The following is a 25,046-nucleotide window of genomic DNA, read 5'->3' on the forward strand; positions in this document are numbered from 1 at the left end:
TACAATGACAGCGTCATACTTGTACTTGTTCTGGAGTGACCTAAGTGCCTGTGTTATGTGGTGGATCCGGGCACCCGACAGGCAGCTAGCTGACAGTAACCTTCTCCTTGTTCAGCCTGGTGAGTGGAACATCCGTGTGCCTTACTATAGAGTCTCCTGTTACTAGCATGTTAGGTATGGTGTTTTGCCTTAAGGGCTGTTGTGAGGCACACTGCTGAGGTGAATTATCTGTTTTCTGGCTTGTGTTTGGCTTATAATGCCTTCAGTGTTTAGTGGGTTACTATCAATGTGGTAATTAGTGGGAACTGAGTTTTTCCCAAGGGTAATGAAGACGCTTTTTTTTGGCATTAAGCTTAAGGCCATGGTTTTAACACCAGTTGTTGATCTCAGTAAGGCCTTTCTGTAGGATGTCTACATCACTTGGGGAGTTAATAATGGCTCCCAGCTTGCAATCATTGGCGAACTTGGTCAGCCAGAGTCCCTCCATGTTGGCCTGGACGTCTGAGAAGTAGATGCCAAACAGGAGCAGACCCAGTACCGATCCCTGTGCTTCTTTGTACCTCTATGAGGTTTGTCTATCGGAGGTTTCTGACACCATTCAATACAGCTGGAGTCTTCTTAGTTTGGGTGAGCTAAGTGATCTGTTTTGTTGCTATTTATGGGTTTTCTGCTTCTAAGTTACCCGCTGAAGAAACTGTTAATGGTTCAGCTGGCTTAGGCACATAGCACACACATTCCTTTTCCAAAACTGCTAAAAACTGTATTAGAGATTGCACATTTCTGTATAGCAACTTGTGTAGTTTTTTAAACATTTCTTGTGATTCTGCTGTTAAAACATAGCTGTCTCTGCTTAACCCCAATATATCCGGATACTTTTCAGTGTTCTGATGTCTTTTGTTTGTTCTCCAAAGTTTTCTTTGCATAGTAAAGAGAATTTAAATTTTTTCTGCTTTTGTTAACTGAACACAAGTGCCCCTTTTCAAGGGTAACACAGAAGCAGTTTGTTTAAGTGACTTGCTCAGAGTCCTTCAGTAGGCAGATGGAAGTGGAAGGAATCAAACCGTGAACCTTGGGTACAGGAAGTAGCTCATTAGCAGCTCAGAACCTTAATCCTCTGTAGTGTCAGACAATCCTCTGTGTTAACTACCAGACAGATCCATGAGCACTGCTCACTTGGTTAGTGGTTCATTGTTTTTTGTGTTCTTCTTTACATATGTGTCTGTATATAGTAATTAATTAATTTTTTTTTATTTCCTGCAGTTGTAGCCAATGGAGTGAATCATTCTCCTCCTACTCTTAATGGGGCACCGTCCCCTCCAAAAAGTCAAAGCAATGTTCCTGCTGCCTCCTCATCTGCCTCACTGGCCACCCAGCAACTACCAGCCACATGTGGAGCTCGCCAGCTCAGCAAGCTGAAGCGTTTCCTCACCACTCTACAGCAGTTCGGCAACGATATTTCCTTAGAAATCGGTGAGAAGGTTCGCACCCTTGTGCTTGCACTAGTGGTAAGTACCAGTGAGGCAAAGTATGGTATACATTGTTAGGCATATTGCAGCAAGTATAGTAGAGCATAGTGTGTCACTGTAACCAACTGTTTATTTAAAGGCCAAGTTTTAAATCTGGTGTTTTAATTCTTTTCCCCCCAAAATTTATGGAAAATCACATTTAGAAAGTGAAACATTAACATGTGCTGTTGGGAAACAGAAATGCCGGCTGACTGTAATATTTCTAGTTAAATATGTGAGACTGGGAATGAAACAGCAGACTAAATGAGCCGAAAAAGCCTTATCTGCTTGAACCAACTACATTTACACAACATGTAAGGAATGAGTACAAGGAGAGAAACTTCATGATGTTCTTCGTGTTTCATTGTTGCAGTCCTCACATATGGGTTTTCCGGCTCCCGGTAGCCCTCAGTCAGCCCGAATACTAGAGTCCTTGGTATATGACGTTGGCTGCCGCCAGTTGTAAAACTGATGTCAGAACGTCACGTATGAAGTGAGGCAGCCAACGCCTTTCCCCAGTCTTTCTTGCCGCGGAGTCCGAAGCAGATGCAATTCGCTCTAGTGCCGGATGGCTGTTTACCTTTGTTTTGCTTTCCGACTACCAAGTTGAAGATGCCTTCAGATAAGTACCCTGTTGGGGATCCTCTTTTCTTGTTTTAACGAATATCAGATAAAGTTAATAACTGCCTTGCCTGTGGAAAACAGATTCCGCACCGTGATTTCCATTCCTATTGTATAATTTGATTGGGCCTTGAGCACGACATCCCTAACTGCGATCTCTGTGCTTCCTTTAACCCGTGTACCATACACTGTAGAGCTAAGATTTTGTATAAGCATTTCGGAGTCTGGCCTAAGTTAGTCGGTATGGCGTCTTCTGGTCTTCCGACTTCGGATATACCTAGGAAACGCAAAGACAAGGACCGTGACAGGCCTAGGGTTAAATCTGCTGATGACGCACTGGTGAAATTGGTCGTCAGCACAGCAGTAGTCAGTGAGGTGCTTTTGCAGTCCCTGCAATCTGCAGATTTTCAGCCGCAAGCCCCTGCCGAGACCTTTATGGAGTCCTCCATGCCGCAGGCTGCTATTTTGTCTTTAGACCCACCACCTGTCGCCGCCTCAGATGGGTCCAGAGCCGCTTTGCAGGCACTGGCTTCTGACGCCTCTTCTTTTCGACATGAGACTAGAACCAGACCGACTAACTTAGTTCAGACTTCTGCAGTTGCTAGGCCTCCCGAGTCCCTCCGGATTGCTAGTAAACTTTCCAGCCGCAAACCTACAAACAAGCAGGCGTTGGCCTTCCCTCTGTGCCTCAGTCCCAGTTGGTAAAGATGGCTGGTGATCTTCTTTCCCCGATTAGGGGCTCTCAACCCCCCCCCCCCTTCAATGAGGACTAGGGAATTATCTCCTGATGTTTTGTCTGTCTCAGATTCTGAGATTTCCAGTATGTCTGATGGTGAAGAAGGACATTCTCAACTTTTTTTCTGGCTTTGAGGATTCTGATGCTGAGGACTCTATCCCTTCTGCCTCCCCTCCAGAAGATTTTTCCTTTGGTGATACTTTGAATACCCTTAGGGATCATTTTAAATGGGAATGTCAGGATTTTCCACAGTCTAAGAAAAGAATCAGGGAATTTTTGGATTTGCCTCCGCATAAGCCTCTGGCTATATACCTCCAGTTTTGGAAGTTGTGGATAATGTTTTCATGGAAAATTCTTTAACTCCTAATTCTATTCCTCCTGCCCCCAGAAAACTGGAAAGGTATTATAGGGTTCTCATCATTTCCTTTTTAAAATCCCTACTGCTGATCCAGAAATTAGTTCTCAAGGCCCTAAGGGTGTTTAGGGTACTATTGTTATAAAACCCTGTGCCTTCTGATAAGAAGTCTAGGGCCTTAGACAGGTGGGGTAAAAAAGTCTATACCTCTGCAACTCTTGCCATTAAATCCGTGAATTGTCTATTTCACATGCTTAAGTATTAGCAGTGTACTTTGGAGGCTATTAAGGCAAAACTTGGAGATATTCCTTCCATGACAGAAAACAAAGATTTACAAGACTTACTGAATTCTGCCACGTTAATAAGCATTCACTTCATTGTGGTTTTGACACTTTGGAGGCTTCCTGCAGAACCAACAGCCACTGGTTCTGTAATTATAAGTCATGCTTGTCTCAGGGAGCAGCCTCTTTCTGAACCTGTTAAGTCTAAATTGCTGGATGTTCCTTTGCACAAGGACAGTCGTTTTGGTAATAAGGCTGAGGAGGTACTGAAGAAGTTGGAGGATAAGGCAAAATCTATGCAAGCTGTAAAAGATTTCCTTCAGGTTCAGCTTCCTCAGTTTAGTAGGCATTATCCTTCTAATAATTGGTCTTTCCCTGATCCTGGCAAGCAGGGTCGCTCTAGGCTTAGGGATTTCAGATCGTCCAGAGGACTGCCTTCTGCCCCTCAAAGGGCTAAGCAATGGCATTCTTCTCCTGCTAAATCGGGGAGTTCTAAGCCAGCTCCCCAAAGCAAACATTCTGAATGACTCCGGGTTTCTTGTGCCTACCTCTGCGGGCCCTGGGTTTCCTTTGGGAGGAAGGTTAGCCAGGTTCGCAGAGGTATGGTCTACCATCACAGATGACAAATTGGTGCTCAATATAGTAAACCAAGGTTACAAATTTTACTTTCACAGCTTCCCTGATTTACAAGGGTACTCAGACATACCCAGAACTCTCAGGGCAGAGGTAGAAACTCAAATTTCTTCTTTACTGACTATGGCGGCTATAGAGCCAGTTCCTGCAAATCAAGCAGGCCTAGGTTTTTATTCAAGACTTTTTCTGGTACCCAAGAAAGGGGGCACCTGGCGTCCTATTCTGGATCTGTCTATTCTGAACACTTTTCTGGTGATTCCCAAATTCAGGATGCTCACCCTTCAACAGTTACTACCAGTGCTGGGCAAGGATTCATGGCTGGTAACTTTGAATCTAAAGGAGGCTTATCTGCACATCCCAATAAGGGAAAGTTGCAGGCAGTTCCTTCGCTTCAGGGCTGGGAAGCAACATTTTCAATTCTCAGCATTGCCCTTTGGCTTATCTACTGCTCCCAGAGTTTTTACCAAGTGCCTGGCTCCAGCCATTGCTTTTTGCAGGCAGAGAAACATTCAGATTTATCCTTACCTGGATGACTGTCTCATTCAAGCAAACTCCCCAGAACAACTAGAAAAGGATTTGGATTTTGTGAAGAACACTCACCTCTTTGGGTTACACTCTCAACGAAAATAAGTCAAAGTTGGTTCCTACAAGGGAGATTGTTTTTTCTGGGAGTGAGTCTGAATACAGCCACCCAGATGGTATTCCTCCCTCAACAGAAGCAAGATCTTTCTGCTTACTTCATGAACTTGGCAAGCGTGACCCAGCTCTCTACAAGGCAATTCCTGCAAGCACTGGGGTTCACGGCTTCATGTATTTTGATGATCCCATATGCAAGGCTGCATATGAGAAAACTTCAATGGTACCTCAAGAATCTTTGGTGTCAACACACACAGGACTTAGACTTGATTCTTCCCCTGATTCCCTGTTCATAAATGGAGTTCCTCTGGTGGGCGATAGCCTGTTCTCAGAACAGGGGTCTGCCTTTCCACCCACTGCCTGCCAGCCAGACTCTCACCACAGATGCCTCAGATGTTGCATGGGGGGGCTCATCTGAAAGGCAGGGGCATACATTGGACTTGGAGTAACCAGCAGATTCATCTGCACATAAACATAAAAGAACTGTTGGCAGTGCAGCAGGCCTTGCTGGCTTTCAAGGACCTACTCTACCCTGGGACTCTGCTGATCAGGGCAGACAATACCACAGTCATGTGGTATATCAACAAGGAAGGGAAGACTCACTCTTATTACCCCTTGTGCAGACAAAGCATGAGACTATGGTCCATAGCAGCATCCATGGGCTTACATCTAATAGCCCAGTATCTTCCAGGGAGGCTAAACTCCTTGGCGGATCATTTGAGCAGACATGTTCTGGATCCTCACGAGTGGCAACTGAACAAGGACATTTTCCATCGCATCACTCATCATTGAGGCACCCCACAAATGGATCTTTTCTCCTCTCACACCAATCATCTCCTTCCAACCTTCTGCACCAGGGAGTTTCACAACAAAGTTTGGAGGGTGGATGTGTTGTCCTTCCCATGGACACATCTCTCAGTTTATGCATTCCCTCCTCTCCTCTTCTTCCCAGAGTGCTGCTAAAGATAAGGGGCGAAAAACCAAAGGCTGTTCTGATAGCACCAGATTGGCCCAGGCAGCATTGGTATCCTCTCCTTCGCAGCCTTTCATGGGCTCAACCTTGGCATCTTCCCCTGTTACCAGATCTGTTGGTTCAGGAAGGGGGAAAGTTCCTTCATCCTCATCTTCAAACTCTGCATTTAACTGCCTGGCTAATACTTTAAATCGTTCCCAACAGGTGGTTGAAGTTCTTCATGATGCCAGGAGGCCTAGCACCAGAAAAGTAAATGGAGGAAGAGATTTTGCTCTTGTATGGTAGTTAAAAGAGAAGACTCTTCTCATCCTTCTCTTTCCCTCATTCTTGACTGCCTAGCAGGACTGCTTAATGGTGGACTTTCCATACTGGATGACAACTTGATAGTACAACATGTTCTCCTAGGACCACTGGAATAGTATCTTTGTGGTGAAGATCCAGGGTTAGGATTTCCCAAACTGGAGCAAGCTAAAAAATCATCTGATCTTTGTGGACATGTTTTTAAAGTGGGAGAACCAACCTATTCTTGCAGAGACTGTGCAGTAGATCCAACTTGTGTTTTGTGTATGGATTGCTTTTTGGGAAGTATTCACCAAGGACACAGATATAGGATGACAAAATCTGGTGGTGGAGGATTTTGTGACTGTGGTGATGCGGAAGTATGGAGAAAGGGAATGCACTGCCAAAAGCATGACCCTGGCATGTCTGGTACTGCTGAAGAGGATCCACTGTCACACTTGTCAGAGGATATGCTAGCCAGGACATACAACATCGTTGCCATCTTGTTTAAGTATGCAGTAGATATGCTGATATGGGAAAAGGAAATATGGGAAAAGGAAAGTGAAGTGCCCCTAGGTTTAGAACCTTTGGATAAAGGAGATATCTATTATTGTATGCTTTTTAATGATGAAGTCCATACATATGAACAGGTGATTTTAACCCTCAAGAAAGCTGTGAATTGTACACATAAGGAAGCTGTTGGGTATGCTACAGCAGTAGACAGGGAGGGTTGACGAGCTGTTCGCTGTGGAGATTACCAATTCTGTGAGCAAGCAAAATCTGTCATCATGAGAACTCCAGGTCGGCAGACCAAGCCCTTGAAGGTTCAGGTTATGCATTCATCTGTTGTGGCACATCAGTATTTCAGCCTCAGACTGCTGACCTGGCTTAGCCAGGTAATTGATTATTCAGATGGTCTCCGTCGAATTGTGTGTCAAGTTGGATTACAACAAGATCAGGAAGGAGATAATTCTTCACTTGTAGACACATTGATGCTTAATGACTCCAAACTATGGAAAGGTGCAAGAAATGTGTACCATCAGCTGTTCATGCGTAGTCTTCTCATGGACATGAAGTACAAGAAGCTTTTTGCTGTCTGTTTTACAGAAAACTATGAACGATTGCAGAATGACTGTGTGAATGATGACCACGACATAGAGTAGTTTTCAGTTACTGATCTTTCATTGCAAATGTTTACAGTGCCATCTTTGGCTCGGATGTTGGTAATGGACCATGACCTCATGAGCATTATTATTAGGACTTTTATGGATTGTTTAAAATGTAAAGATGCTCATGGCAGATTCCAATTTGAAAGATATACAACTGCGCAAGCTTTTAAATTTCGGAGGGTTCAAAGCCTTATAGGTGATCTCAAGTACATTTTGATAAGCAAGCCACCAGAATGGACAGATAAATCAAGACAGAAGTTTTTAGAAGGGTTTGAAAACATCTTAGAACTCCTGAAATGTATGCAGGGCATGGATCCAGCAACTCGTCAAGTAGGTCAACATATTGAAATGGAGCCGGAGTGGGAAGCAGCTTTCACCTTACAAATGAAATTAACTCATGTGATTTCAATGATACAGGACTGGTGTGCTTCAGATGAGCTGGTTTTAATTGAAGCATACAAGAAGTGTTTAAATGTACTAATACAGTGCCATAGTGGTTTTGCAGATGGCGAACAACCCATCACCTTGAGCATGTGTGGTCATTCAGTAGATACTATTCGATACTGTGTATCACAAGAAAAAGTTAGTATACATCTTCCAGTCTCGCGCTTACTTGCAGGATTACATGCTCTTCTCAGTAAAACAGAAGTGGCTTACAAATACCCAGAACTCCTACCTTTGAGTGAGCTTAGTCCACCCATGTTGATAGAGCATCCACTGAGATGTCTGGTTTTATTTGCCCAAGTTCATGCAGGGATGTGGAGAAGAAATGGATTTTCTCTAGTCGATCAGGTGTATTACTACCATAATGTAAAATGTCGAGTGGAGATGTTTGACAAAGACTTAACAATGCTGCAGGCAGGGGCATCAATGATGGATCCAAATCATTTTCTTATGACATTACTTAGTCGATTTGAACTCTACCAACTTTTTAGTATCCCAGAATATGGCAAAAAATTTGCTGCTGAAGCAGCCAACAAGCCAGCAGGTCCATGTGATGGAAGTGAAGCAGATGACAGCATACCACCACCAGCAGGTCCATTTGTTGGCGGTGAACCAGAAGACAGCATACCACAGCCAGCAGGTCCATCTGATGGCAGTGAAGCAGATGACAGCATACCACAGCCAGCAGTGAAGCAGATGACAGCATACCACAGCCAGCAGGTCCATCTGATGGCAGTGAAGCAGATGACAGGATACCACAGCCAGCAGGTCCATCTGATGGCAGTGAAGCAGATGACAGCATACCACAGCCAGCAGGTCCATCTGATGTAGGTGAAGCAGATGACAGCATACCACAGCCAGCAGGTCCATCTGATGGAGGTGAAGTGGATGACAGCATACCACAGCCAGCAGGTCCATCTGATGGAGATGAAGCAGATGACAGCATACCACAGCCAGCAGGTCCATCTGATGGCGGTGAAGTGAATGACAGCATACCACAGCCAGCAGGTCCATCTGATGGCGGTGAAGCAGATGACAACATACCACAGCCAGCAGGTCCATCTGATGGCGGTGAAGCGGATGACAGCATACCAAGGCCAGCAGGTCCATCTGATGGCAATGCAGCAGATGACAGCATACCACAGTCAGCAGGTCCATCTAATGGCACTGAAGCAGATGACAGCATACCACAGTCAGCAGGTCCATCCGATGGCACTGAAGCAGATGACAGCATACCACAGTCAGCAGGTCCATCCAATGGCACTGAAGCAGATGACAGCATACCACAGCCAGCAGGTCCATCTGATGGCAGTGAAGCAGATAACAGCATACCACAGCCAACAGTGGAATGTCAAGAAGATGTGGATTGCTGTCCTCCTCAATACCATGAAGGACTTGAGCAGACACCATTAATCAGAAATGGTAGTGATGAGGAACTCTTTAGGAGCCCGAACCATGCAGCAGAGGGCAGTATCAACATACCCACAGAGCGGGGCACTGTCATTGAAGAGCCCACTGCCATCAGCTTTGTAAGTGCCCTTAAAATTCCAGATGTGTTGGAGTTTTCCCTCTGCTTATTATTTGCCAAGCTTGTCAGCTACACCTTCCTTTACTGGCTACCACTGTTCATTCCCAACGTAGCACATTTGGATTCAAAAGGTGCTGGAGATATATCTATGCTCTTTGATTTTGGAGGAATTTTAGGTGGGATAATTGCAGGTATAGTTTCTAACTACATGGGAGGGAGAGAGACAACTTGCTGTGTGATTCTCATTGTAGCAGCTCCCATGTTGTTCCTGTATAACAATATCGGTCAGAATGGAATTGGAACCACAATTGCTATGCTGATTGTGTATGGAGGTCTGGTGAATGGTCCATATGCTCTCATCACTACTGCCATCTCAGCTGACCTGTTTCAGCTCCTGCTTCAAATCTGGAATACATTTTGGATCGCACCTAGTTTCTACAACAAGCTTTCTGTACTTTTTAAGGGACCAAGATGGGGACCAGGAAAGCTAAGACTGGGTCTTCCAGAGGAAATTCCCAAGGTTTGCTGTACTTTGAAAGTAGAACCGGTATACCCGAAGAAGAAAAACAGTAATTCTTCAGATATGGGACTGATGCACAATTATCAGTACAAGCAGAGGTCATTGTCACCTTTTCATGCAAATATCCGAGAGCAGCAAACAAGACATGGTGGTTACATTGGTGAAACTGATGGACTTTCAAGAGAAAAAGAGCGACCTTTGGAACATTACAGTTTGCATGATGAGCGTAGCACTTGATACATACACCAATCTCATACACGCCCCCACCCTCTCTCATACATACACCACACCTTACACATCTATACTACAATGCCTACCTTCCCACAACAAGCTCTACTACTATCTACCCTTTTAATATCCCTAACCTACATTACCCAACTTAGCCTCCACACTAATACATACCTACCTCTAACCACACACACCACCACCTCACACCCCCCCAGATATATCCCACTCATATTCACAGATCTCTCCAGAACTTTACTCCTCCAGCCCATCCAATCTTTTCAAACTCTCCTTACTCCCTATATCACCATCTCCTCACCCCACTCTATCTACTTTCTCTAAGACAACCCTCCCCCCAAAAAAACATACTTCCCTTTATCCTCTACCTTTCTTCAATCAGCTCCTCTCTCATATCTCACTCTCTCTGTCAGGTGACATCCACCCTAACCCAGGCCCAACCCCTACCTGTACCCACCCTAACCCAAGTTCTAATCAACACAAACACAATACTATCCGCCTCATGACCCTAAATGCACAAAGCCTCCGTATTAAAATCCCCAACCTTCATGCCTGGCTCTCTTACAACCAGCCAGACATAACCGCTGTCTCTGAGACCTGGCTCAAACCCTCCATCAGAGATAATGAAATCCTTCCTCCAGGCTACCACATTATATGCAATGATAGAACTCATAGAAAAGGAGGTGGCGTAGCAATTATCTACTCATCCACTTTCACTTTTACTCCATTGACCAACCCCATCCCAACATTTGCCAATGCAGACATGACTGTAGGCTTTCTAAAACTTAACGACTATAAATCCATTTGCATCTCCTCCATCTACATCCCACCCGGAGACAATACCAAAACTCTGGAAGACATCCTCTCTTGGTTTAACTCAAACATCAGATATGAAACCTACATTCTTGGTGATGTAAATATTAACTGGACCTCCTTCCTCATAGATACCCCATCTCACTCTATCAACCTCTACAATTTCACCCAAATAATAGACCTCCCTACTAGGCCAAACAAAGATGGTTCCTCCGGTACCATCTTAGATTGGATATTAACAACACATCCCAATCGTATCTCGAAAGCTGGTGTAATACCAGACCCCTTAGGCGACCACTTACCAGCCTTCACTGACCGCCTATGCTCACACATAGAAAAACAACACATTTCAAAGAATCCCGTAACCTATCTTCCTTCAACCCCGAAATCTTCTCTGAATGCCTCAAGGTTACTAATTGTTCCCCACTGAAAATCCTTCCACTAGATAACGCCGTCACATATTTTAACCAAACCTTCCTTACCTTACTTGATAAAGTAGCCCCTTTACAAACCAAACGTATCAAAACAAATTCCTGCCCCTGGCTATCCCAAGAAACTAAATTGATAATCACTCAGAGAAACAAAAAGTGGAAACTGTACCAAAAACAGAAAAACCTCACCACCCTCCAAGAATATAAACATCTTCGTAACCTGGCCAAAAAATCAATAACAAAAGATCGCAAAAACTACTACAGCAGTCTGCAATACAAACACTCAAACAATCCAAAGAAATTCTGGACATCCATCTCTTCAATACTCAACCCTGGTAATGCTTCCAACCCCTGCCCCAATCCCAACCTCTCGAGTCTTGAAACGGCCACTAACTTCAACACATTTTTCATTGATTGTATAGCTAAATTATCCTCCACTTTCCCCAATCCATCCATCAATACTAACCCCTCACCCTGCACCCCAAACCCTCTCTCTCACCTACCTCCTCCACCGCTATTCTCACTTAAACCTGTCTCCACCTATACTATAAAAAGACTACTGCAAAAGCTAAAACCATGCTGCAATGCCCCTGACAACCTTCCAGCAAATTTTCTTCAAATATCAGCCGAATCTATAGCCTATCCCATATCCATCCTCATTAATAGATCCATTCAGGAATCCTATGTACCAACCATCTGGCATTATGCATACATAATTCCTCTCCACAAAGGTGGTAAGAACACAGACACTACCAACTTCAGACCCATAGCTATACTCTCTCCTCTCTCTAAAATTCTACAGAAAACCATCCACTCCCAGCTCATGCCCTACCTAATCCAGCACAAACTCCTCTCCCACCCAGCATGGCTTCCGCCCAGGCCACAGCACCATGACAGCCCTCATTTCCTTCCTCAAAACAGTCAACCTAGCACGTGAGAGCGGCAAATACGTATCTTCTCTTTTTTTTGACCTCTTAAATGCGTTCAACACTATTTCCCATTCCCTCCTCCTGTCCCAGCTCTCACACTTGCATCTATCTCCCTCAACCCTAGACTGGTTCTCCAGCTACCTTTCCACGTGCCAGCAGGCTGTACAATGGAAAGAGTCAACCTCCCCTTTCTTACCTATACCCACAGGAGTTCCCCAAGGATCAGTACTTGGCCCTCTGCTCTTCAACTTATTCATTAACAACTTTCACCTCTCCATCCCTGAAGCCTCAGTCATCCAATACGCAGATGACTCTACTATCATCTGCTCAGCCTCCTGCCCCTCCAAACTTCTACTTAATACCCAAACAGCCTTCTCCAAAATTGAATCATGGATGCAATCGCATCACTTGGCCCTAAATGCCAACAAAACAAAGCTAATGATATTTACTCCCACTAAAACATCCCAGTTCCACAAAGTCCAATTTTCCATCAAAAGCCACAATAACATCCCTCTTGAAATCGTTCCTAGTACCAAACTACTTGGCATTACCATCAATGAAAACCTAAAATTCGACTCCCACATCCTCTCAGCAATCAAAAAAACCCACCAGAAAATCGGCCTCCTCTACAGACACAACTACTACCTTACTCCATCTTCCTGTCATACCCTTGCATCTACCTTCCTTCTCCCCTCTCTCTTGTATGGTGCTCCCCTATTCTCCAACCTACAACTCGGACTCCGTGCTAAACTTGAGGCCTGTTACAACAAAATCTGCAAATTTGCAACCAATTCTAAGAACTCTTCCCATCACTGTCACTCCCTACACACCCTAAACTGGCTAGAACTCCACAACCACCTAAAGTACCTACAACTTACAACAGCCCACAAACTCATCTTTAAACCAGCAGAATGCCACTCTCTTGCTAAATCTCTAACACCCTACACACCTACCCGTACCCTGACATCCACAGGCCAAAACCTCCTGCATGTACACAAACCCATCCACCCAACTGGTAAACTACTACTATCCCACACTATAGCCAAACTATGGAACAATCTCCCCACACCACTACATAATATACCTAACCACAACAATTTCAAATCCATGCTTCTCTCCTCCAAATGGAAATGTCCTTCACATGCTCCCACCTAAAACTCCCACACTACTAACTCCACACCTAAATCATCATTTCTTTGCCTACTTTAACTTAATTCAGAGATCTTGCTCAGAATACCTTTTCATAAATCTTTTGCATGCATGCCTCTGGCCTACCTTACTCATTTTTTCAAACTTTCATTGTTTGTTTTTCTTATCCATTGTACCCATAATATTGTTTTCCTCTGTAATATTGTTAATTTGTCTCTATTCGTATGTATTTGTATGTCTGTTTGGGGCTTTCCCCCTCGGGTCTCCACTGAAAAAGGGTAATTCTTACCCAGCTGGACCAACCCGGTTAACAAATGCAAATAAATAAATAAATAATAAATAAATTCTTCAATCAAAATTCATGCTTCAGCAATTTCTGCTCATTGTTCTTTTGAGCAACCCATTTTTTCTCACCCCCTTGATGAAGCAGTTCCTGAGGGGAGCTAGTAATCTTAGACCTCCCCAAAGAGCTCCTACTCCTGCTTGGGATCTTAATTTTGTCCTGGAAAAGCTTACTCTGTCTTCCTTTGAACCAGCTGCCTCTGCAGATTTGAAGTTTCTATCCTGGAAGACTGTTTTCCTTTTAGCTATTACTTCAGCTAGAAGGGTATCGGAGCTGCAAGCCTTAATGGCAGTAGAACCTTTCATTATTTTTCACTCAGATCGGGTTTCTCTGAGAACTAATCCCTCCTTTATCCCTCAGGTAGTTTCCAGTTTAACCCTTAACCAGTCTATTCACCTGCCTACATTTTTCAAGAATCCCCAAAATAAAGGGGAAAGGATTCTGCACTCTCTTGATGTGCATAGACAGCTGAGATTTTACTTAGGACTAAATCCTTTTGAAAATCTGAAGAGTTGTTGGTTAGTTTTGCTTCTGGGGCTCCGGGTAAAGCTATTTCAAAACAAACCATCTCCAAATGGATTGCTCATTGTATTCACTTTTGTTACCTGCAGCATGGGAAGGTTCCCCCTCAGGGTATTAGGACCCATTCTACTAGTGCAGCCTCTACCTCTGCAGCCTTTCTGGGAGGTGTGCCTACCCAAGGACATTCTAGAAGCAGCTAGTTGGTCTTCTGTCAATACTTTCACAAAACATTACAATCTACCTTTGTTTTCTAAATCCAGGGCTGGTTTTGCCTTTGCAGTTTTGCAGGGCCTTCTTACCAACCCTTAATTTGTGATTCTTCCTCCTCCCTTTTGTCTTTTTCCTGGGCTTTGGGAATCAACCCATATGTGAGGACTGCAACAGTGAAACATGAAGAACATAGTACAGTTGTGTACACTTACCATAAATGTAGATGTTAGAGTGTATTCACTGTTGCAGTCCTGGTTTCCCACCCTCCATGCTTCCTTTTTTCCTGAGGCACAGACTATATACTTTTTTATTTTTTGTGTGACGTGTCCAGGGTGCTGCCTTCCTGGGTTAGCCTTCTTTTGGGGGCTCCTGACAGTTAAGGCAAGAAAAACTGAGGAAATGGCGTCGGCTACCTCACTTTACACCTGACGTTCTGACATCAGTTTTACAACCGGCGACAGTCGACATCATATACCAAGGACTCTGGTATTCGGGCCGACTGAGGGCTTCCGGGAGCGGGATAACCCATATGTGAGGACTGCAACAGTGAATACACTCAAACATCTACATGTATGGTAAGTGTACGCAACTGTGCTTTATTTATTGCAACTCAAACTGTGTAGAGATGTGTGCCCTAGATGTTGCACACAGGCATATAGCACTCGACTTATGTGCATTACTTGAGTTAATTCATAAACCCTATATTCTGCTTATACAGTAAGCTATTATTTACACTTTTTTTTTTCATTTTGTTTGCATGTGAGTTAGAATTGATGGTTAATCTCTCTTCATCTAAACAGCTAGGAGTTGCCTACATTAATGTAAAGAAGTGATCTGAAGTAGGGACTTCATTTGTCAGCAACCTGTGGGTCTTGGATCCGAGCCGGCAACTTATTTCATAGCCAATGGATCCGAGCTCCTAGCTCCTCCCCTCACCCATAATCCCCTGCCAACCCTCCATGACCTCCGATCTAGTTTGCCGCGCTTGTGACTAGCTGGATTTTTCAGAGCTCTTAGCAATTTGTTAAGATAAGTGTATTTTCTTCCTTCTTTTCTGTCTTTAGATTTAAAACAGTGTGTAAGTGTTAGGTTCCCTTTATTATTTGTACTTTTTATATAGTTTTTTCCCTCCCCTCGCTGGTCATTAGTGAGTGTGTGTGTGTTAGTGTTTTGGGGCCTGTGTGCTTGTGTAGTACTTTTCTTCCCTCCAGTATGGCAGAGGCCCCAAAAGCCATTTTTTCAAAATGTACCGAGTGTGGCCATAAGCTCTCCCGGCTGATGGCCACACTCGGTCTTGCCTTGGGGTTGAACACCTCTCCTCAGGCTGTACCATCTGTGCAGCGTTCAACCCCAGGGCACTGAAAGAGCGGAGGTCGAAGCTGGTCTTGGCGGGACTTTTGCCCCCGGACTCGGCTTCGGCCCCCGCTCCTCCCGTGGCACTACCACAGCCTGTGGTGGTAGCCACTCCTGCCCCCCTTCCTTTGGCCGGGACTCAAATTCCCGCTAAAGCGCCGGAGGACAGGGAGGCCAGGAGGGAGAAGCACCACAAGCGGCGGGCCGAGGCCTCCGCTTCGGCCCCGCCGGCTAAGTGGGCTTTTCCCTCCACAGCTTCTAGGTCTCCTCCTCCTCGGCTCTGATCTCCTTGTTTCTCCCCAGGACCTGAGGAGGAGGAGGAGGCCCGATCTCCATCGAGGTCATCGAGGCGGCATTCCAGGCCTGCCTCGGTGGCCTCATCGAGATCGTCTTACAGTATGTCAGATGCAGACTTGGACCGGATGATGCGAAGGTTCATCCAGGCCCAGCTGCAGATGGGAGTGCTCTTGCCCCCCCCCTTTGGGGGGGAGCTCGACACCCTTTTTTGCTCCGATTGCTCCTTCTCCGACCCGCTACCCGGGTTCGGAGCGTTCGGAGCCGGGCAGCGTCGGAGCCGGGGGTGGGTCGGCGCCGACAGTACTTGGTACTTCGGGTCCGACCCTGCCCTCGAGTCTGTTGGATCCGACCTCTCGGAGCCGTGGGCCGAGATTCGGATCCGAGGGATTCAGTGTGCCTTCAGCTCCGGTTTTTCGGATACGTCGGTCTCGGCACCGGCTCCGATCCCTTCATCGGATCCGAGTGGGAGTCGGCTCTCGGAGCCCATGGAGAGTGATTCCCCCTCGGCCTTCGATGCAGTGGAGAGGGCTCTGTCGAGAGCATCCGGACCCCCGGCCCTTGTCTCGGCTCCACCCTGCACTCCCTCTCTGCTGGGCCAGGCTTCCATCACCCGGCCCCAGGGACAGCCTGCTTCGATGTCCCAGGTTGTTCCATTGGAGCAGGATGTTGCTGGCGAAACCTCCTCGGACAGCCCCCCCGAGGAAGTGCCTCGCAAGCACAAGTGTAAGAGGAGGCACGTGGACTCCCCTGAGTCCTTAACTGAAGACACGGACTTGGATGAAGGGGAAAGCTCCCCAAGATCACCCCCTGAGGATGTCTCCTTTGGAGACATCATGGAAATGCTTAGGATCAGAGGTGGGTGGTCTGCCCCCAAGGCTTCCTCCGACGAGTCCGTGTTTCTGGAGGCATTCGAAGCAGGCCCGTCTACCTCTTGGGTGTCACCTCCGGTCGACCCCCTGGTGGACCTTATTACCACCAGGGCGTGGAAGGACCCAGACACCGTGGAGCCAGTCCCTAAACGCCCGGACAGGATACTGAGCCCCCCACAGACCGGTCCCACTGGAGCAAGGGTCCCCCAGTAGATGCCATGTTGATGGCGGCAGCCACGAAGAGGGAACTAGCTCAGGAGAGCCCCTCGGTCCATCCACCGAGCAAGGAGTCCCACTCGATGGATCGCTTAGGGAAGCGAGTTTTTAGTTCAGCGACCTTTTCAGTAAGGTCCCTGAACTATATGTCACACGTCATCAGGATGCAGCGGGATCTTATCAAAGAATACGCTGCCTCCCCCCCCTGAGTCCATGTCGGCGGAGGACAAACAGTTGTACTCCACCCGAATGGCCACTCTGAGATCCATTTCTAATACCTCTATGCAGCTATTGTCCCACACCACTGAGGGAGCCGCTAGAGCTAGCGTAGCGGGCCTAGTCATGAGACGTCAGGACTGGCTCCGGCATTGTGACTTTGCGGAGCCCTTTAAAGCGTCCTTTGCGAACGCCCCTTTCGATGGTTCTGCCCTGTTTGGCAAAACGGTTCGTGAGACGCTAGTCCAGAGCGAGAAGGACGGGAAGATGTTGTCTGCCGTTGGAGTCCGCTTCTCTGCTCCCCAGCGGTCCTTTTCGAACCACCAAAAGGGTCAGAAGAAGATATGGTTCCGGAAATCGCAACATTCCCAACCCGCTCCGGACAACCAGTCCTTCCGTGGCAGAGGAGGACAGGGAGGACGCCGCCCCAGGGGCAGAGGGGCTCCGAGGAACTTTGGGTCCAGAGAATCCTTCCCCTGAAGGGTTGCCCGGCTGCTCCACTCTGGAGGCAGTCGGGCGGCGCTTCTCGGAGCACCTAGCGGCATGGGAGTCCATCACGTCAGACCGCTGGGTGCTTCGAATTATATCCAGAGGGTACAAAATTCCAATGCTTCATGTCCCCAAAATCAGGAACCTCCCCAATGTACCACCCAATCAGAGGGAGGCTGCAGCCGCAGAAATCCAGCAGCTGCTAGGAAAAAGAGCCATCCAGCCCGTCCCCCAAGACCAGCTTGGATTAGGGTTCTACTCCAGGTTCTTGCTGGTGCCAAAAAAGACGGGGGACTTGAGACCAATTATAGACCTTTCCTGTTTGAACCTGTCGGTAACCAAGGAAAAATTCCGAATGGTCACTCTTCAGTCTATTCTCCCCCTCCTATGGGAGAACGATTGGATGTGCTCTATAGACCTCAAGGATGTGTACTACCAAATTCTAATGGACAGACGATCCAGGAGGTTTCTCCACTTCCGGCTGGGAGCCAGTCACTACCAGTTCAGGGTCCTTCCCTTTGGCCTCACCACAGCCCCTAGGGTGTTCACCAAGGTGTTAGCAGTGATAGCGGGCCCACCTGAGACTCCAAGGAATGCAGGTCTTCCCGTACCTGGACGACTGGCTCCTGACCGCACCAACAAGGCATCTACTTTGCTCAGCCAGAGATTACTTTCTCCGCCTAGCCCCCCAATTAGGCATCACGATCAATGCGGACAAATCTTCCCTTGCTCTGACACAAGTCATAGAATTTATAGGAGCCAGAATAGACACCAGAGATCTACGAGCCTTCCTGACTTCGGAATGACTATGGAATTTGCAACTTCATGTGCGGGCCATCCTCCAGTCAGAAGCCCCACCGGCGGAATTGGTCCTGAGGGCGCTGGGCTCCATGGCGGCAGCGATAATGCTCCTTCCATGCGCCCGCCTAAACATGAGGATACTGCAGTGGACCCTTCTAGTGCAATGGTCCTTTCAGTCTTTTCCTCTCCATCACCCCATCGCTATCAGCCCTGTTATGGTAGCTTCATGCTCCGGATCTCCATACGGGCCGACCCTTCTGCACTCCTCCCCCTCTTGCCACGGTGACCACGGATGCCTCCTGCCTCGGGTGAGGGGGGCATTATTCAGGCAGGACAGTCCAAGGCACGTGGAACGATACCGAGACCTCCCTGCATATCAACGTTCTGGAGATGAGAGCGGTGCTGTATGCGTTGCAAGCACTTCAGAATCTCCTCCCCGTAGGAACTATTGCAATTCAGTCGAACAACATGTCTGTTGTCTGGTACATCAACAAACAGGGGGGAACCAGGTCCTACCCTCTATGCCGCGAAGCCATGAGAGTGTGGGAATGGGCGATTTCCACCAACCGCTTTCTGATTGCAACGCACATTCCGGGGCGGGCCAACATCCTAGCGGACAAACTCAGCCGCACCATTCTTTCCCCTTACGAGTGGTCTCTCAACCCAGTAGTAACGAAGCAGATATTCGCAATATGGGGGCAACCCTGCTGCGATCTCTTTGCGTCTCCCTCAAACACCAAATGCGACAATTTCTTCGCTCTGATTCCCCCTCCAGGGGAAACTCCAAGAGACGCTCTGGTGCATGCTTGGCCACCCGGTCTACATTATGCCTATCCTCCTCTACCCCTGATGCTACAGCTCTTACAGAAAGCCTCGCGGTTGGAGAGCAGGATGATCCTCATTGCCCCATTCTGGCCTCGGCAAACTTGGTTCCCTTACCTGTGGTCTCACCTAGTGAATCCCCCCTGGATTCTGGATCCCAGTCTGGATCTAATCTCCCATCCGTCGGACTTGTCGACCCCAAATCTGGACAGTCTGAAGATGACAGCTTGGTTGCTCCAGTTCCACTCCTAGTTAGGACTCCCGGGATCTCTTCACCAGTCAAAGCCATCCTCGTGGCAGCGCATAAACCTTCCACCAGGAAAGTGTACCGCAGTAAATGGGAACGTTTTTCCGTCTGGGCGGAGCATCATAATCTAGATCCCTTTACTGCCCCTCTTCCATCCATACTAGACTTCCTAACTGGACTCTTTCAGGAAGGCGCTAGTTGCTCAACCGTCAAAGTACAATTGGCGGCCATCTCCCATTACCATGTGGGGCATGACACAGGGCCCTTGATGTCGGCAAATTGTGTAAAACCTTTTTCAAGGGTACTTTTCTGCTCAGACCCCCTATCAAAGAAGTCGTACCCCCTTGGGATCTTTCACTTGTTCTTCAAGCCCTAACTGCTCCCCCATTTGAGCCTGCTGCTTCAGTGGATCTCAAATACTTGTCCTGGAAAACAGCATTCCTTGTAGCCATTACTTCAGCGAAAAGAGTTTCGGAACTTCAAGCCCTTTCTGTGAAGCCTCCTTACTTGATTTTTCATCTGGACAGAGTGTACCTCAGGACCAATCCCTCCTTCCTTCCTTCCCAAAATAGCATCAGAAACCAAAATAAATAAATCCATAAATCTACTGGTCTTCTTTCCTAAATATCAGAATAAAGGAGAGTACAAGCTGCACTCATTAGATGTTCATAGGCAGCTACGTTTTTATACTCATAGGACTGCTGGTCACAGGCAATCCGACCAGCTGTTCATTTCCTTTGCCAAATTCAATTTGGGGAAAGCAGTCTCAAAAATCACCTTGTCATGCTGGATTTCCCAATGTATTCTTTTAGCGTACCAAGCTTCTGGGAGACCCACACCTGGAGGAGTTCGCGCACATTCCACTCGTTCCATCTCTACTTCTGCTGCCTTCAAATCTAGAGTTCCGTTGGATGATATTTGTTCGGCAGCCACTTGGGCCTCATCTCATACCTTTATTAACCACTACAAACTGGACGTAATTTCTAGAGGGAGAGCATCCTTTGGCTCCACGGTGCTCCGCAATATCCTTCCATGATGGCCGCCCAAGATTCAGGTAGCTGGGGACTCTGTCCCACAGGTTGCTGACAAATGAAGTCCCTACTTCAGATTAAGAAGTTATGTACTCACCATAACGTTCCATCTGAGTAGGTGGCTTCATTTGTCTGCAACCATCCCCCCTCCTTCCCCCTGGCCTTCAGAATGAATCTATCTAGGTTGTTTATTGGAATACCTCTTTTGGGTATCTATAGAGGGACAAACTTGATTTGAGGTCATGGAGGGTTGGCAGGGGATTATGGGTGAGGGGAGGAGCTAGGAGCTTGGATCCATTGGCTATGAAACAAGTTGCCGGCTCGGATCCGAAATCGGATCCAAGACCCACAGGTTGCAGACAAATGAAGCCACCTACTCAGATGGAACGTTATGGTGAGTACATAACTTCTTATTTCTCTAACTGAGAGGTCGGCCTCCCTGGGGAGGCCTGTGCCTGTTTCAGGGGACGCTTAAGCAAGTGTGAAAATGCTGAGACCATAAAGTCAAGTGCTCAGTACTAGTTTTATATAGAATCTGCGTAACATAAAGATTTTGCTATTTAGGGTGGACTGAATGGATTTTCTGTAGTTCAGGGAGGTGCTCTGTGAAAGAGTTGGTAAGCTTGTGACGTATGCACTAGTGCTGTACAGGTCATAAAACGTGGTAAGTCATTGCTCAGTAATTACTGACAGGAAAACGAGTCAGAAAGTAATAATTAGATCCCATTGGGTGTCCAGGTTCAGCATTTTAGAATTAATAATCTGATGGTGAAGGGTTACCAGCAATCATGTCCACAGACAGACAAAAGTGAATTGTGTGCATCAAGTTTAATAGTTCTAGGTGCAGGCTTTGGTTGTTTGTTAGACCTGTGGTGCCATAGTGGGGGTCGGGTGCAAGTTCATGTAAGTTCACTTCTCTCTACTTGTCCAGTAAATACATTTATTTGTTTGTTTGTTTATTTATTTATTCTTTAACTGTAGTAAAACACTGAGGACATGTTGAGATGGCTTCATGTTTACTGCACTAATAAAAGTGTTCCTTAGTATATAATGTTGGTATCAAAGCCCTTATTGCTGGAAGGCCACTTTTTTTTTTTTCTTTTTCTAACAGACAGTTTAGGGACAGTTAGCTGGAGTGTAACAAAATGTTAGATGGCAAATCAGGATAGTTCCTTGTGTAAGGAATGCAGCAGTGTAACAAAAGTGTGAGCAAGCTACTCACCCTTAAAAAAACTGAAAATACCCTTTAGATTACGACAGTCTGATGGTAGCGGTGGATCGCAGTGTAGGGCTGTGGTTACCAGCATGAAGTAAGGGCATTATCAAATTGTTTCCAGTGGTTATACTGGGTCATTACACTTGCCCTTTCTGTTGAAAATCAATGTATGGTTACACTGCAGATGAAAGAGGTTTGCTCTCAGGGTAGTTTGTTACATGTAGTATGCCAGTTAAGTCTTCTTAAACAGTAGGCTAATGTATTTGTTATGTGTATTTTGTCTTGGCATGGAAAAATAGTAATGAAAACCAGGCTGTTTATCAGATGTCTTAAGATGATTATTCTGTCTGTTTTGGTGTTTTGTATAAAGTGATAAAATGAGATAATTTGTAAACAGTGGTTATATTTATTAAGCCTGAACTCTTTCCATTTTTATGGAGGTTCAGACTAATTTAATGTTCTGCAAAGTGTTTGTAAGGTTATACGGTCATAAGGGCTCACCACTGGGAAGCTACAAAATTGTTGATATTCATATCCTCGTCTCATTTTTCTTTCATATTTTTCACTAGAATTCAACCGTGACAATAGAAGAATTCCACTCCAAGCTGCAGGAAGCAACAAATTTTCCACTGCGGCCTTTTGTAATTCCATTTTTAAAGGTAAAACAGATTCAGTGCTATTGAGTATTTTGCAGTTTCTGTTAAGCACTAACTTGACTTACATGTGCACTTAAATGTTTTACTCAGCAGATTTACAGCTCGTTTAGTTGTTTCTTAGAAATGTATGTGCATAGTCAGTTTTTCTTTTTATACTCTGTGAAATGTGAATGAGGTTTTCTCTTGACTGAAAGTTTTTTTTACATACAGTGTAACCCTAAACAGTATGTGTGCTGGTGTTATTAAATAAGTCTGTATGCCTGTCTGTTGGTCTATGGGCCTGTGTTAGGCTATCTGCTCTGACTGTTGTACACATTCAGGAATGAAGTGCTAGTGTGTCACAGTTTTTTTTTTTTTTTTTTATTTGCATATCTTTATTGTATTTCTTTATTTTGAACATGGTACTGCCATGTTGCCAACACACTGCAGCAGAGCACATGATTCTGTTAGTAATACAGACTGTTCATTAATGTTTTTCTCTTCTTTACATGCATATGTATGTACCATATGCAGCTAGGTTATATTGTAGGAACGTCTAAAACATTGGGATTCTGACCTGATTTATGATGCTCAGTGAAACATATCCGTGTGAAGCTGAACTTGTGAATTAAAACCAGTATGGTACATAGAAATGTGAGATGAACTGAACAGAGATAACAATATTTACCTAGTAACTCAATGCATCACAATGCTGTAGCCCATCACATGTTATGGGAGAGAGAGAAGGGTATGTGAATGTGTATTTTGGTGGTGCTTTTTATTTGTTTGCCTCTCACTGCATTTTAACTGTTAGCAGTAAAGAACTCAGGAGCATTTTTTTCTGCAGGAGTGGACTTAGTGTCATGAATAACACTTTTACTTTTGCTGAAGACGGTTGAAGTATGTCAGCTGAAATGGCACTTCAGTGAAAATGAAAGTCCATGTCTGCAAGAGGAAATTCCTTTCTTCTTCCTTGAGTGTGTTTTAATTCCATGTTCACTTGGAAAGGGCAAATCATTGTCCTCAGAGTTGTTTAGGTTGCTGTGAATGAACAGTGTTCCATGAGATGAGTTTTAATCCGACAACCAGTTTGCTTTTACATACAATGCTATATACAAGGCACAGTGGCAGAAGAAACTAAACAGTTGTCTGGCTTGCAGTCTCTTATCGAAATAACTGCACGATGTAATCCACTGAAGCAGTTTACTTTAGTAATGTAATAACCTTAAAATGTTGAGTGAATTTTGCCAGTTTTGTTAATATTCTTATTTCACGACTGTGGAATGGAGCAGTGATACTGTTAATAGGCTTGAGTGTACATTCTCATAAGCATTACACTGTGCAAGGAAGGTGTGAGAAAATTTGGCTTCAACACTGACTTGACACTGATGTAATACTTGGTCAAAAGTATTGATTTCCAGCTCTACTCCCATGCCATCTGGGTTAGAAGCTGTGCATGTACAGCTGACCCTTTTTCTAAAGACAGTCACAGTCGTGCACTGCAGATCTGGTGTGATTACGTCTGAGATTTCTGAAGCACTAATTTCTCAATGCAGCCTTACAGCCCTTGTCATGGTATTGTATTGATTTTAATGTTTTTTTTCTGTTTGTAATGTGGTTTTGGACTTACTCCTCTGTATAATATTTGTCCTTAGAGAAAACAGTCTTGTTGTTCATCTCTCTTGAGATGCTCACCACGTACAGGATTAGAGTCCCGTTCTAACGGATTGTTCTCTGCCATCCTACATGTGACTTAATGAGTTGTTTTCTTCCTGCAGGCTAATTTGCCCCTCTTACAACGGGAGCTGCTCCACTGTGCTCGAGCTGCCAAGCAGACTCCATCACAGTATCTGGCACAGCACGAGCATTCCCTTCTCAGTACCACTCTATCATCCCCAGGAGACTCCTCTGAACTGCTTATTGAAGTGAGTGACAGCAGGAAACGACAGAGCCCAGAGAGGTAAGTACTCACCATGTGGATTATACTGGTAGATGAAGTAAAATGAAACAAAAAATCATTGAGAAGCTCAAATGTCTTTTTTCCAGTTTGAAGAACTTTACAGCTAGCAAGTATAATTAATTTAGATTCATAGATAATAAAGCCTTCCATAGGTTCATAGGTTCATAGGTTGGTACTAGGCTATCGGCCCTAGGGCCTATGCAAGCCTAGCCATAACAATTCCCTGGATATTTCTTCCCACAATATTTACTTCTCCAAGCCCCTGTCTAGCAGGGCGACTGACATGATCCCCGGGGTGAATTTCCTATCTCCCATCCAATCATCAAGGTTCCTTTTGAAGAGGGCCAAATAGGCGCTCTGCTTGATATGTATGGGCAGTCTATTCCAGAGTATGGGGAGTCTCTGGGTCAGGAACCTATCCCTCCAGCATGTTTTGTTCATTGTGATGACAAGGTTTAGATCCCTGGAGTGTGTGGCTCTGAGGGATTGGGATTTCTTTAAGTGGAGCATGTCCAACAGCTCAGGGTTTGACATGACCTTGTATGTTAAGCAGAGATCGCCTCTGAGTAGACGA

The 25,046-nt window shown here is 45.6% G+C and overlaps 2 protein-coding genes across 9 annotated transcripts in view; both read left to right on the forward strand.

The window, feature by feature from the left end:
* Nucleotides 1–25,046, forward strand: part of CBFA2T2 (CBFA2/RUNX1 partner transcriptional co-repressor 2) — a 370,144-nt gene that overhangs the window by 213,676 nt on the left and 131,422 nt on the right. For all 8 annotated transcript variants that reach the window (XM_044090262.1, XM_044090269.1, XM_044090265.1 and 5 more), the window contains exons 3-5: nt 1,261–1,505; nt 22,447–22,536; nt 24,291–24,472. In XM_044090262.1, coding sequence (XP_043946197.1) covers nt 1,261–1,505; nt 22,447–22,536; nt 24,291–24,472 — 517 coding nt within the window. The remainder of the gene's footprint in view (nt 1–1,260; nt 1,506–22,446; nt 22,537–24,290; nt 24,473–25,046) is intronic.
* On the forward strand, nt 2,949–9,917 carry LOC122817304 (E3 ubiquitin-protein ligase UBR2-like). Its single transcript, XM_044090529.1, is given in 3 exon segments — nt 2,949–2,958; nt 6,083–8,272; nt 8,758–9,917. Coding segments are annotated over 3 exon segments (3,360 nt in total).

This window comes from Protopterus annectens, chromosome 12.part0 (assembly GCF_019279795.1).
Source record: "Protopterus annectens isolate FY-2018-M chromosome 12.part0, PAN1.0, whole genome shotgun sequence".
Classification (NCBI taxonomy): Eukaryota; Metazoa; Chordata; order Ceratodontiformes; family Protopteridae; genus Protopterus; species Protopterus annectens.